Source organism: Camelus ferus, chromosome 3 (assembly GCF_009834535.1).
Source record: "Camelus ferus isolate YT-003-E chromosome 3, BCGSAC_Cfer_1.0, whole genome shotgun sequence".
Classification (NCBI taxonomy): domain Eukaryota; kingdom Metazoa; phylum Chordata; class Mammalia; order Artiodactyla; family Camelidae; genus Camelus; species Camelus ferus.
The window spans coordinates 28,881,815-28,895,699 of NC_045698.1; the positions used below are offsets into that span (position 1 = coordinate 28,881,815).

General features: G+C 37.7%; 1 protein-coding gene across 1 annotated transcript in view; it reads right to left on the reverse strand.

Annotated features, from left to right (window-relative positions):
• Positions 1 to 418: 418 nt before the first annotated feature.
• Positions 419 to 13,885, reverse strand: part of PLCXD3 (phosphatidylinositol specific phospholipase C X domain containing 3) — a 154,817-nt gene continuing 141,350 nt past the window's right edge. The window contains exon 3 of the mRNA XM_006193054.3: positions 419 to 6,956. Coding sequence (XP_006193116.1) covers positions 6,803 to 6,956 — 154 coding nt within the window. The 3' untranslated portion in view covers positions 419 to 6,802. The remainder of the gene's footprint in view (positions 6,957 to 13,885) is intronic.

Consider the following 13,885-nt stretch of genomic DNA (forward strand, 5'->3'; position numbering starts at 1 on the left):
CTGATTTGAACCCAACATGTGGGGTTTGTTTTGTGAAACAATGTTTCATGCATTAGACATAGTGGAGTTCAGCAAAAAAGTGGATTTCACTTTAAGCTTTTAACCTCAAGATGGTGCTTTATAATATTAATATACTATAGTATCATAGGATGGCTCTATTGATATTGGCCTTCTTTGTGGCAGTATCAGAAGCTAAAAGTATCGGACTTCAGAGATACCCAACTCTGACGTAATGGAAGCACTCATGGTGTTACCTTTATTGGTGGCGAATACATTCTTTCACAGAGGGAATCCTAATATGGTGATTCATATTTTTAAAAAAAGAGTGATATTTTCTAATGTTCTGAGTCATGCTCTATTTAAGAGACCCACTTTGGTGTTATAATGAAGCACTGATAAAAGGAAATTAAAAAAAAAGATAACTGATATCAGGACTTTATTAGGCTTTTCACTAGATACAAAGAAACTTTTTTTAACATCAAGAACACAATCTCGTCAAAAAAAATTTCACATTTGCTAAATAGAACTGTAGGCATGTGTTTTCTTTACACCACCTTTATTAAAGTATCAATGACCAGATCCTAAAAAGAGAAGGCACAGATCTCTCTCCCTCTGGTGAATTCCTGGTGTCTAAAAAAAGAAATGTCACCAACTCTGCAAATTCCCATCCTTTAGACATGAAGCAAATCAACACCAATGTGAGAAAGCAGGGGCCGTGAGATGGAAATGTTCCATTAAGGGATCTGGATTTTCTTATCCCTTACACAAATTTCAAGAGAGGAGGTAGCTACCAAAATGTTCTGAAACTCCAACCACATTCAGACTCTGCCAAGGATTCGCTGTTGGACACAAAAATATTTGAGAATTCTATTTTAGGAGTTCCAACATGGTCCTGCTCTCTGCAAACTGTTCTAGAAACTGGCCTTAGATCTCACTGTTCTTCCTCTGGGACGTCTTGGGTCTCCAATTCCTCAGAAAAGGTGCAGGTTGTTAGCATTTGCTTTGGCAAGTCTCTCTGTCAGGTGCTAGCTCATCGTCTGGAGCTGTATCCTCTCTCCCACCTGCTGCCCAGCTTCCACCCAGTCTCCTGAGTAGACACGAACAGAGCTGTGCTTATGGCTCAGACTCTTTTCCTCCAGCAGTCAGGAGAGTTCCTTTCTATGCCAAGTTTTCTACGATTCCATAAATGACCAGTTCTAATCTGGTTAAAAAATAATTTGTGGTAAGGTGTTCACGAGAGGAGTGATGGATTAATCTGTTACCTCTCTGAAAGAAAAAGAATAAAAATTGTAAAAGCGGTCCTGGTACTGAGTTAGAAGGTGCTATCACTTACCAGGGGCATGTTTAGGGTGTGGGCATGTTTCTGACTGTTCCAGTTACTGGGGAATGTTGCTTACGGTATTAATGTGGGGAAGGAGACTCTGGATCTCACAACAGGCCGGTGAATGGCCATTAATCTTACGAAGGTTCTTGCCTAATTTTTCCACTTACATTTGAGTTAGTCCTTCACAATGTATTTGTGGGACTTGGCATGGGCTAATATTTTCCTTCCTGAAGGGTATCAGGACTACTGATTTTCATGAATTATCTTACCACAGGAGTAAGGAAGGAGGTAGGTAGCCCCGCAGAGAAAGGCAGAAAAACAGGATGGGTAGGGTTGCCAGATTAAAAACCACATACACACCCAGTTAAGTGTGGATTTCAGATAAACAGTGAATAACCTTTTAGTATAAGTATATCTCATGTAATATTGGGGAAATACTTATACTAAAATTTGTTCACTGTTTATTTGAAACTGGAATTTCACTGGGTGTACTGTATTTTATCTAGCAGCCCTAAAATATGGGAAAGAAATAATTGAGGATGGAGAGAGAGGGAAGAATATTGATTAATATTTCATACCAAGATCCCAGGCCCAAAGGTTACAGAGTTTTGCTCTGAGCATGACCACCTGTGCAGATCCTCACATTAGTAATTAGTTTCCTGTTGCTAGACCGCACGTAGGCAGATAGCAAAAATCTAAGAGTGTTGCATCCTAGTTTTTTGCAAAGGGAACCATATTGGTACCACCTAATGTTGGTGAGTCTTTAGTGACTCTCACAGAGCCAAGGCAGTTCATCTTTCTTTAGAAGATCCAGTTTTTAAAAAGTAATGGTTTGGAGAAATAATTTTTCATGAAAAATTATCCTTATCAGCAAAATGGGTTCCACGTTTGGAAGAACAGCTTTAGAAGTGCACTGGTTCTGTTGTTGGTGGAAACGAATGTGAACTGAGTTTCTTTGCATGTTAATGAAGTTAATAAATGAATTGACGTTTGAAACTTAAAGAGTACCAGGTGTTCCACAAACTGGACTATTCTCTTGTGGAAACTCAAATAAGTTTTAAAGCACATTCTTCATACGATTTTTTTAAAGGCCATTTTTAACAAAAACATAATTTCTTTTAAAATTTTTACCCGAAATTGCAACAATAACAAAAATGTCAGTGAATTAAGGCTGGTCATAATGTGCCCTTTTTCTTTAGGATAAGTTTGATTTTGTATAAGACACAATATACTAATACACACATATCACACACAAGCACAAACTTCAGACTCATACAAATACACATTTAGAACTAATTCCTACAAAAGAGTATCACAAATCAAATAAAAATTGCACAATTTTCAACAGACTTAATCAACACGTTTTACAAATTCTACAGAATATTTTATCATCATTGGGAAAACAAACAATTTAGAGCATTATTTAAAACTGTATGTAACACAAGAGCCACCAATAAGTTATGGCAAATACAGCATTTACACCATTATGTCACTGAAATCTAGTTGAAAAGACTAAAGTGCGGTAAAATAAAATACTTTTAAAAACCTTGTTTAGCATATCCTGAGGGACAATAGGCATTATTTTCTATTAGCAATTCAAACTGCAAGCACTCTACCTGTGGAGCTCTCCCGTTTGGATAAGCAAGCAACCAAAGAAAGGTTAGAAGACTGTCATTGGATCACTAAAACTGCAGAACTGAAAAACTCACGGAAACGTACATTTCCTGAGACTTGACACTTTTCTAGTCAGGAATCCTAATAAGGGAGATCCTGGACAGGTAACCCTGGCTAAAACACGTCAGAACCTCAGAGAACTTACAATGACGTTAAGTGAATATGCGTGTTGGTTTGTCTGCGATTTATATTTAAGTCCGTCTTCCAGCTTGAAGTGTAATTGACAGTGTAGTTAGGCTTTTCCTGCTAGGCATTTCTTATTTATTATGGTCTCAGTTTTCATTGGTTTTCTAGTGATTTTTCCTCTCTTAAATATTTAAATATTTGAATTATGTTTGTGCCTACTTACGTAGGAGATATTGATTTTAAGAGTTAAAATGGCACTAGAATCAGGTTGAGTGATTAGTCTATAGTTTCAACTTGAATGATGTGTGTGAGATGTGCATGCTGTATGTACGTGTTTACATGTGTGTCCACACACAGGCTCATACATACCAAACACTTTATGCTCTAATACATTCACTGTTAGGTGGCACTCCATGATAAGTGAGTTTTCCCAGTATGGCTGAAAGTGAATATTGAGGTCATCATATAGAATATCCTAAGGCTTTTAAAAGATGCCTCCTCATTCTCTGCATTCCTATGATTGTGTAGTAATAAGGGAGACTTAAAGGATAATGGCAGGCGTATTCACCATATTGGTCCTTCAAAATTACAGACAGGAAAGCAAACTAAAAAATGATATTCTTTGCATGTTTTCCCTCATCTCACCCACTCACTCTTTTGATTTCCTGCTGTAGATTGGGTAAAAATTGGATCTTACTTTGTTTTTTTTTTTTGCCTTGCAGGACCTGTGATGGAAAAGTCCTAAAAAATAAACAAAACAAAAAGTGCACCAAGATGTATCTCCTACCATTTGGGGGTCTGTTTGTAGCCCTTGTGCTCTAACTCTGGAAATACAATGCCCAGCTTAGACAAAGGAGCTTAGGCTGGGGGTAAGCGCTGGTTGCATAATACTAGTCCCTTACCCTTATGTGAAGCCCACAGCCTGCTCCCTAAGTGTGTTTGAGGGCAGGGCCAGGGGACAGAAGACAGCCAAAGGCACCTTCTCTCCATTCCCCTTTCAAAGGAATCCCGCTTAGTGAACTCTTCCTCTAGCTGGGGGACCCCTGTTTCACGTCTACCTGTTCCTTCCTTCAGAAATTAAGGCAAGTCCATTTACTCTCAGTGCCTGCTTCACAGGTACTGTTATGTCCACATGAAAACTATAACATTGGCTTGAAAGTATCTTTTGTCCAGCAAGGTCTCTATGTGTATATCATGAATAGCAATTACAAGCTTTCTCCAATTGAGAAACTGCACAATTTGTCTAATGCTTCAGCATGTTTGTTTTTTTTTTCCAGCACCCAAATGACAAATACGACAAAGCTAAGTCTAAGCAAACGTTAGAAGAAAGCATCTAAGTTCAAGAAAATACAACATAGTTACCTCTATAGTTTATTCATTTGTCATAAATATGTGGAAAGATCTGTTCTCTTGTATATTTATAAGTTAAATCCTTGTGTCATTGCAGGTGTGCTTGGCTAAAGATCCCCCTGAGGGATGAATGATGAATAGTCAGAGAAAACCTGCCCAGAAAGCAACTTTACAGGACATAAACTTCAATAATCTATAGTCCTTTAAAAAGGATTCATATTCAATTGCACATAAGGAGCACGTGAAAGAGATAGGAAGACAATAAAACAGCGAGGTGAGGGTAAGCAGAGAGAAAACTATATTGGTAGATTATTAAGCCCCAAGCTAGAATATTTTTACAAAAATATTTGAATATGATCAGCTACTCTACTTTCAAAGATCTCAACTCTTTTTCATACATTATCAAAGTTTTCACTTGAAAAGAAGAATTGTCACTGTGTAGGTCCATGTCTGTGTGTTTGTGTGTATTTGTACGTGTCTGCCTATACGGGGTGGGTCTATATTGGTATGTTTGGTCTGAGGAGACATATACACAATTGGAGCACAGAACATATCTGTTGCGTGTACACGCGTGCGACCTGGTCTAACACGCACACCCACACATTTTTCAGAAATGTTCTCTTCAGTGAAACAATTTCTCTTCCTTCCCCACAGTGGCTAATAAATACTATTTTTTGATAATGAGTATTTATAATCTTGTAATCAACTCTTGATTATTTATAATTTTGTCCTACATAACCTTGGAATCAACTCCCTTACCTAGGACTAAGAGATTAAACCACACGTCAAACATTTAAATTCATTAAAAGCTGAGAGCATGCTTTTCTTTCTCTATGGCCCCACCTGCCATGGACTGTATTTTCCCAAGAAACTACTGAGGTGTGATTATTTCCAAACATGAAGATAAAATAATTTAAAATTGTAAGAATATCAGCAAATTTTAGAGATCTTTATAAACACCTCACATATTCCTGTGAGGCATTTAGATATGGGTTATTGTGCTCTTTTAAGATTATTTAGAGCTGTCAACAATCACAAAGACACCAAGGAGGAAGTAATGCTCAAAGCTGCATCACCATTTTTCTTCCTCATGGACCTGGACTATCAAATGGTGGACAGCGAAAACTTCCTGTAAAACTTTGGCTTCTGCCTCAGTCTTGACCCTGGGGTAGGATGGAACCCAGAAGTGGTGAGGCAGTGCCAAATTTTGATAAGTCTGCCCAGACCACATGTATTTAAGAATCTCTTAAAGATGTTTTATGGATCCTTGAGAGTTCATGGACATAGCTTCAGAAACATTCCTCTCTTTCCCTTTTCCCTCAGTTTCAAGTGAAAAAAACTCAAATCGGAGCTTTTCAAAATATGTTCCTCAAAATCTTGGATTTAGAATTACATGTTTGGAAATCTCAGTTTGGGAGGAAAGTTTGCACAATCCTTCTCTCTTTTCTTCTTCTTTTTCTTTTTTAATCAAGTAGATTATTAGAAGAAATTTTGTTAAGAGTTCTTTTCAGAGTCTTCTGATTTTTAACACACATGTCATAATTTTTCATTTACTGGGCATTTGAGGAACAATATTATTTAGAGATTTCTGAATTAAATGGCATCCCTCACCCCTCACCCCCATTTTTCACTATGGAGTTGGCACTAATAATTCTTCCACAAAAGTTTTTACTCTATATTTATAGCTGCCTCAAATAGAAATACTGTGAAACACTATTGTTTTTATATAACACAAAAATTACTGATCATGGCCTCCAATATTACTGATGCATGGAAACTGATTTGATGCATATTGCCTATGACCAAAAGTTAGCAAGATTGCAGACTACAGAATATTATACCAAGTCCCACAAGACAAGTAAATTTCAGTACAACAATGTAATGCACGTTATGTTGGGCATTCAATTATTGTAAGTCCCGTACAGCTTCTGATTAAAAAGAGCGAGTGAGAGAGGGAGCAGAAAGGTTCGTTTAGAGGATACAGACAGTGTAGGAGCCCTAGGTTGAAATCAGAAATGCAATCAAGTAAACACTCATGAGTTGTATGTTACAAAGACTAATTCTGCAAAATGAAATGTGCTAGTCTTTTTTTTTTTAATCCCTAACACTAGAAGTAGGTTTTGCTCATCAAATGGGAAATGAAATATTTATAGTAGTGAAGAGTACGGTAATAATCACTGAAGAAATGGTTTCCCCCTTTTCCCACCCACTATCAGCCCTTATCCCCTCAGAGACTCAGTGGAATAGGAAGTTCAGAGTGTTTACAGATAATACGCCTAATACAGTGAGTCTTCTCTATCTTATTCATGGACACGCCACATGGTGCTATCAAGTGTTGGCTTCTCCTTCTTCAAAGACATAGTTGAGCTTTATGACGGTGCTGATGAAATCACCAAGTTCTACAAAGTCAGCGGTGACAATGTTGATGCCACTCTCTCCTGGCTTCTGTGTGCGGACCCACTGCATCATGGCAGGAAGAGCTCTGAGAAAGGAAAGAAAAAAAAGAAGTCACAGGAGGAAAGATATTATTCTTTAAGCTTGCAATTCCCAGGATTTCCTTTAGTTTTCTAACTTATTAAAGTAAATGCTATAATTACAGACACAGAATGGAGAAGAGTGCCAAATAGACAATGGTAAGTTCTTAACTTCTAAAGAAACTCTGCAGGAGAAATGTAGTCGTCCCTGGAATCTATGAGGGATTGGCATCAAAATCTGTGAATGCTCAAGTTTATTATATAAAATGGAGTAGCAAAGGCAGCTCTTCTTGTCAGTGGTTTCCACATCTATGAATTCAACCATCCCAGGATGTGGAACCTGAGGATGTAGAGGGCCAACTGTAGTCACTATACTGGTCCACATTGGATGCCATCTTTGGAGATCTCAGATGCTGTAAGAATTTATAGTGAAACTGTTCCACTAAAAAAACAACATTCTTGTACTCGTATTCTAGTTTGGCATGGTGTGATTGCAAACCCTGCAAAGCTATGGGGTAGTGAGGTCAGAGATGAATACATGCACTTAGCAAACATTTATTATGAACCCACTGGTTTCAGGAAATGTGCTAGATATTGTAAATAGACATAATAGCAAAACTCCCTGCATTTAAAGAGTGCATGGTTTGGTGGTGCATGGGCAGATGGACAAGGAAGGAAATTTGAATACAGTACAATCAGGGCTTATCCTTTAAACATATTTACTGATCACCTCTTCTATGCCAGACACTATTGAAGTCACTGGAAAACTTGAGTGAACAAAGTATATAAAAATATCCACCTGTGTGGAGCTTACAGTCTAATAAGAAAAGATAAACAATGAATAATAATCATGAATTAATTATATTATTCAATAGGAGGGATTAAGTGCTATTAAAATGCAACAACAACAACAAAAAAGGATTAGGAGTGTGCAGATAGAGAGGAGTTGGGGAGACTGCAACTTAAAATAGGGTGCTTAAGCAGGCCTGTTGATAAGGGGGCATTTGTGCAAGGGTTTGAAGGAGACAAGGGTGTTAGTCACGTGGATATCTAGGGAAAGCACTTCAGTTACTGCCATGGCCCTACAAGGGTAGCATACCTAAGCTTGGAAAAAAGAAAAGAGGAGTATTAAAAGATGAAGTTAGAGGAATAATGAGGAAAGGCGAGCAGATCCTGTAGGGCACTGTAGGCCATTATAAAGATCTTGAATCACAAATCTAAACATGATATTTCTCTGGTTAACAGTTTCACTCTGAGTGAAATGAGGAGTCTTTGGAAGATCTTGAGCAGAAGAGTGATATGATCTGGCTTTCATTATAAAAGACGATTCATTACTATGAAAGCATAGTGGATTCAGAAGAGCACTCCCTGAATGTTGAGGGATTAGGAAGACTTAGCTGGGTTAAAGGTGGGGATGGGAGATGGAGGAGGATGCAGTGCATTTTTAGACAGAGGAAAAAGCATTTTTTCATTCATTGACAGAAGTATGGTATGTGCTTAGGAGTAGGGCACGCAGACAGATCCAGGAGATGTTAATAAAAATGCAGTGTCCTACAATAGCATGCTGAAGAGAAACCATTATGACTTAAGAGGGCAGGAAGGAGACTTACATGAGAAAGGGATAAGCGAACTGAGGTATGAGAGATGATAATGCAATAGTAAAGAAAGTGTAAGGAAATACATGTGGACATTAAACTCCTGGATAAGATGGAAAGGGAAGGAGAAAGAGAAGGGAGGGGAGGAGAGAGAATGATACAGTTAATAATTTCAAAGAAGTTATATCATCTAATTTAAGGAAGTTTTAAAAAATGTTAGAGAGATAGGAAGGAAGCAGATGACAGAGGGCTTTCAGAAATGTAGACCAACTGAAAGCTGTTGGCCAGGGAAATAACATATTTAGATTTGTGATTTGGAGAGAGTGATTTGCCTTCAGTGTGAACAAATGAATGGGAGAAAGCAAGACTAGGATCAAGAATAACAATGACATAGTTGTGAAAGGAATCCAGCCCAGAGTGGTAGCTTACACTGCAGTGGCAGCAATAAATGCATACGGAAGGAACTGAGGAGATAAATGACAACATTTGGTTGGTGTGAGATTGGATGTAGATGGAGAGGGAGAAAGAGGCTGTGAGTGATGCCAAGATTTCTAGCTATTCCTGGCAGGCAGTCACCATCATACTACTCTTGGAAAGATGGAAGTAAAGGCTTTCCAGTGGATGTGCTAAGTTCAGTCTGAGACATGTTGATTTTGAGGTGACTTTGGGACCCATGAGTTGAGATCTCAATTGATAGTTAAGTACAGATCTGATATTCAGGACACAGAGCTGGATGAGAGCTGTTACTCAGAGAGAATGGTTAGAGCTATGAGAGTGGATAATATTACCAGGGAAGATTGTGTAGATGGGGATGAGAAGAGAAAATCTGAAGATCATACAGGGGATGGGCAGAATGGTTGACTCAAGAAGAGAAAAAGAGAATTAGGCATAGAAGCAGGAGGAAAATCAGGAGCATGGTGTCATGAAAATCAAGGGAAAAGCCATGTTCCTTTTGGTTTGTGAGGTTTCATGGTATGTAATACGTTCTCTCCAGAAAGCTTATCTTGTCAAACTCCACCCATCTGGGTCAATGACTACATTAATCCTGTGGGTGATACCTTAAAAATTCTGACCCACGTCTTTCAGCATATACATTTGTTTGTTAGCTACAGATAGAAGAGGACCCAAATGCTTCTAAAAGAGCATAACACGGATCTAAAGGGCTCAACACATTTAGAAAATAGACTGGCAGGTGGAGAAATCTGGTCTTCACAGTAACGGTTTCAGAAGAGAATTCTATCTTAAAATGAAAAATCTGTATCCCCAGAGCACAGATACAAGTGCATTCAAGTTCATCAGAAAGACAGATGCTGTGGCAATGTATGTGCAGCCACGTGGGTTTGAATTTCATTACCTTCTCTTCTGGACTTGCTAGAGCAGATGCTATATCTTTGTTGTGAATGCAGTATCACATTGGCATTTTAGAAAAGGCAGATGTTCTTTGGGAAAAGCATCAGAACCAGTGTATTTCCTGGAAAGAATGGTTGTTTAGCAAGTATACTCACCTTAAAAGGCGTGGTTCTCCAGTGATGCTGGGGCCAGCTGGGGCCAGTGCTGGTTCTGTATTAACTTAAACTGAGTAGCTGATCTACCAGATCCATAAGGTACTAGGTTATGGGAGGAGCCTGAGCAACTGAATTCCCATCTTAGAACCATGACCATCACAAAAAACAGTAACTCAGATGCCCTCTGCTACTCTAAGATTAAAATTCATGGACCTGAATTCAGAACTATTAATGGTTATCCCCATGGAGAGATGTTAGGAAAGTGTAAGAGTGCTCTTCTCTGTTTCTCTAAATATTTATTGCTTTGAGGATTGATGAAATATCATTTTGGAATAGTGTGTAGTCCTCAGGTGAAATATGAGTTTTATATTTAAAATGCTGTTTCTCTGCATCATGGGAGTATTTCTATTTTTCTGTTCAGATATACTTTTCTAAAGTCAATATGATACCAAAGACAGAACAAGCAATAATGCCAAGTTGAATCTCAAATACTCAGACTTAAGCAGAATTATGTTAACAAAAAAGACAATATATTGGATTAAAACTAGCAGATGCTGCTGAAGTAACAATAATTATTTAGCATGGCAGTCAAACTTTTTTCATTATTTCCCCACTATGGAGTCGTTACAGATATTTTTTTCCTACTTACCCTCCTTCTCCATACAATTTTGATGCCACAGATAGACTGTGAATCTGTTTATATACTGTTTGTATATACCTATCCTTTTAATGTAAAAAGAGTAAATTTTTTATTTGTCCTCCCAAGGATCAATTTTTATACCAGATAAATTGTAATAAATTTTATATCAGATAATTGAGAAATTGAAAAGCCTACTCTGGTGGTTATTACTGATACTGTCTCAGTATAACAGTTTTCATGGTATAAGACAAAGTAGTTAAACTTTAATTTTTAAAAATCACCCATTCATTCATTCTGCAGAGATATACTGCATCTGTGGAAGACAGTGTTTTAGGCGTAGCTCTCTAGAACCATTCTGGAGTCCAGACCTTCCTCAACCGTCTTAGAGAAATGTTGCCACAGCCTTGCCCCCACACTCTTACTTGGTGCCTTTTCTATACTGCAGTCAGAACAATCTTTCTCTCAACTGAGCGCATTCTTCTTCTAAGTGAAAAACCACAAAGTCTTCTCTTACTCACAAGACACACCCCACTCTTGAACAGTATGGGTGAGTCCCTCCCTCACACCCTCTTCAGTCTCATTTGTTACTACCTCCTACATGCTAACTTGTTCTCTGGTAATACTGAAATGCCTGTGTTTTCTCCCAGGCTTCATGACCGTTTTGTTTTTTTCCCCAGGACTTTTCCCTATGTGAAATACCATTCCTTCTTCCAGTACCCTTCTTGGTCTCACTCATTTCTCCTTGCCCTTCAAGACTTGGCCCAGGCATTATCTCAATCCCTGCAGTCCACATCTGGGTGAAGAGCTCTTTTCTCGATGCCTTAAACACCTTTAAAGCATTCCTTTTATAGCATAGCTCTATGACTACGCACTGCACTTGGCATTCAGATTATCCACTTCCATGCCTATTTCTATCAGTGCCTGTACATTTTTCAAAAAAAAATCATATCATAGTCATCTTTATATCCCCTGTACCTACCACAATCCCTGGAAACCAGAAGGAAAACAGCGCATTTATTGAACTCAAATGTTGAACTAGAAATCCTGGTCTCAACTGTCTCAAAGTCTAACAAGCAAAATGGGTATGAACCAATCATGACAATACAATATGGTGCAACAGTCGTGAGCATAGGATTCTATGGCATCATGTAGGTAAAATACTTTCACTTGTGAGAAATTAAGGAGAAATTTAACGAAGACATCAAAAAATAGGTAACATTTGAGCTTGGCCATGACTGTTTAGATAAAGAAGGAAAGCATTTCAAGAAAAGGGGACAGCATGTTCAATAGCATATGCACTGAATAGCAGATCTCCAGAACTAATGTATTTTGCATAACTGGAAATTTGTACACTTTAAGCATCACCTCCCCATTTCTCCCTCTCCCCAGGCCCTCGTAAACACCATTCTATTCTCTGCTCTATACATTTGACTATTTTTGATTCCACATGTAAGTGAGATCATACAGTATTTGTCTTCCTGTGTCTGGCTTATTTCACTTAGCACAATGCCCTCCTAACAAAACTGTATTGTATATCAAGAATTTCTAAGAGGGTAGATCCTAAGTTAAGTGCTCTTACCACACACACATAAAAAATAATCAAAAAGTGAAGGGGGAAGGAGGAAACTTTGGTAAGTGATGGATATGTTTATACCCTTGATGGTGATGGTTTTATGGATATATACTATCTTCAAACACATCAAGTTGTACACATTAAATATGTACAGCATTTTATATGTCAATCAGACATCAATAAAGTTTTTTTTTTTTTAAAGCATACGGATGTGAAAAAGATGATGTGATTAGGAAGGACAAGATGACCAGAGTAGTGCCATGGAGGTGTGAGGCCATTAGGGGGACTTACTGGAAGAGAGGAGGAACAGAAGATGTTTGGGCCAGATTATTAAGGGCCTCCTTTGAGAGCCTGTGGGGTCTGAACTTCTCTCTACATGCACTTAAAGATTTGTCACTAATTTTATCCAAAGAAGAGTTCTTTGATTTTCCCACAAAAAGAATAATCTAATATTAATTCCATACAAAGTCTACCATCTAATGACACTAAAACTTGTATTCTCTTCATATATAAATAAAGAGCTTGGATAACTATTAGAGAAATGCAAATCAAAACTACTATGAGGTATCACTTCACATCAATCAGAATGGCCATAATTTAAAGGTCCACAAATGATAAACGCTGGAGAGGGTGTGGAGAAAAAGGAACCCTTCCTACACTGTTGGTGGGAATGTAGTTTGGTGTAGTCATTATGGAAAACAGTATGGAAGTTCCTTAAAAAACTAAAAATAGACTTACCATATATATGATCCAGAAATCCCACTCCTGGGCATATGTCCAAAGGAAATTCTAATTTGAAAAGATACCTGCACCCCAATGTTCATAGTGGCACTATTTACAATAGCCAAGACATGAAAGCAACCTAAACGTCCATTGACAGATGATCGGATAAAGAAGTTGTGATGTATATATACAATGGAATACTACTCAGCCATAAAAAAGAATAAAATAATGCCATTTGCTGCAACATGGATAGACCTGGAGATTGTCCTACTAAGTGAAGTAAGCCAAAAGTAGAAAGAAAAATACCATATGATATCACTTATATGTGGAGTCTAAAAAAAGAAACGAATTTATTTACAAAACAGAAACAGACTCACAGACATAGAAAACAAACTTATGGTTACTGGGGGGAAAAGGGAGGTGGGAAGGGATAAATTAGGAGTTTGAAATTTGCAGATACTAACTACTGTATATAAAATAGATAAACAGCAAGGTCCTTACTATATAACACAGGGAACTATATTCAGTACCTTGTAATAGCCTATAGTGAAAAAGAATATGAAAAGGAACATATATACATATGTATGTATAACTGAATCACTACCCAGTTCACGAGAAATTAACACAACATTGCAAACTGACTATACTTTGATTAAAAAAAACCTCTATCTGCCAATCCAACAAAAAGGTGTATACAGTAGATTTAAAAAAAAAAATTAAAGAGCTTGGGAAGTTCTCAGATTGCTACAAGATCTTAAAAAGCCCTCATTCATTCATTTACTCATAATACCCCCACCTTTGTAGTCAAACAGTTGCTAGAAGAAATTTGAAGAACATTCACTAATATTATGAAGGAAGATACTAGTGAAATTATGTAATCTGAAGAGATGACTAAATTCTC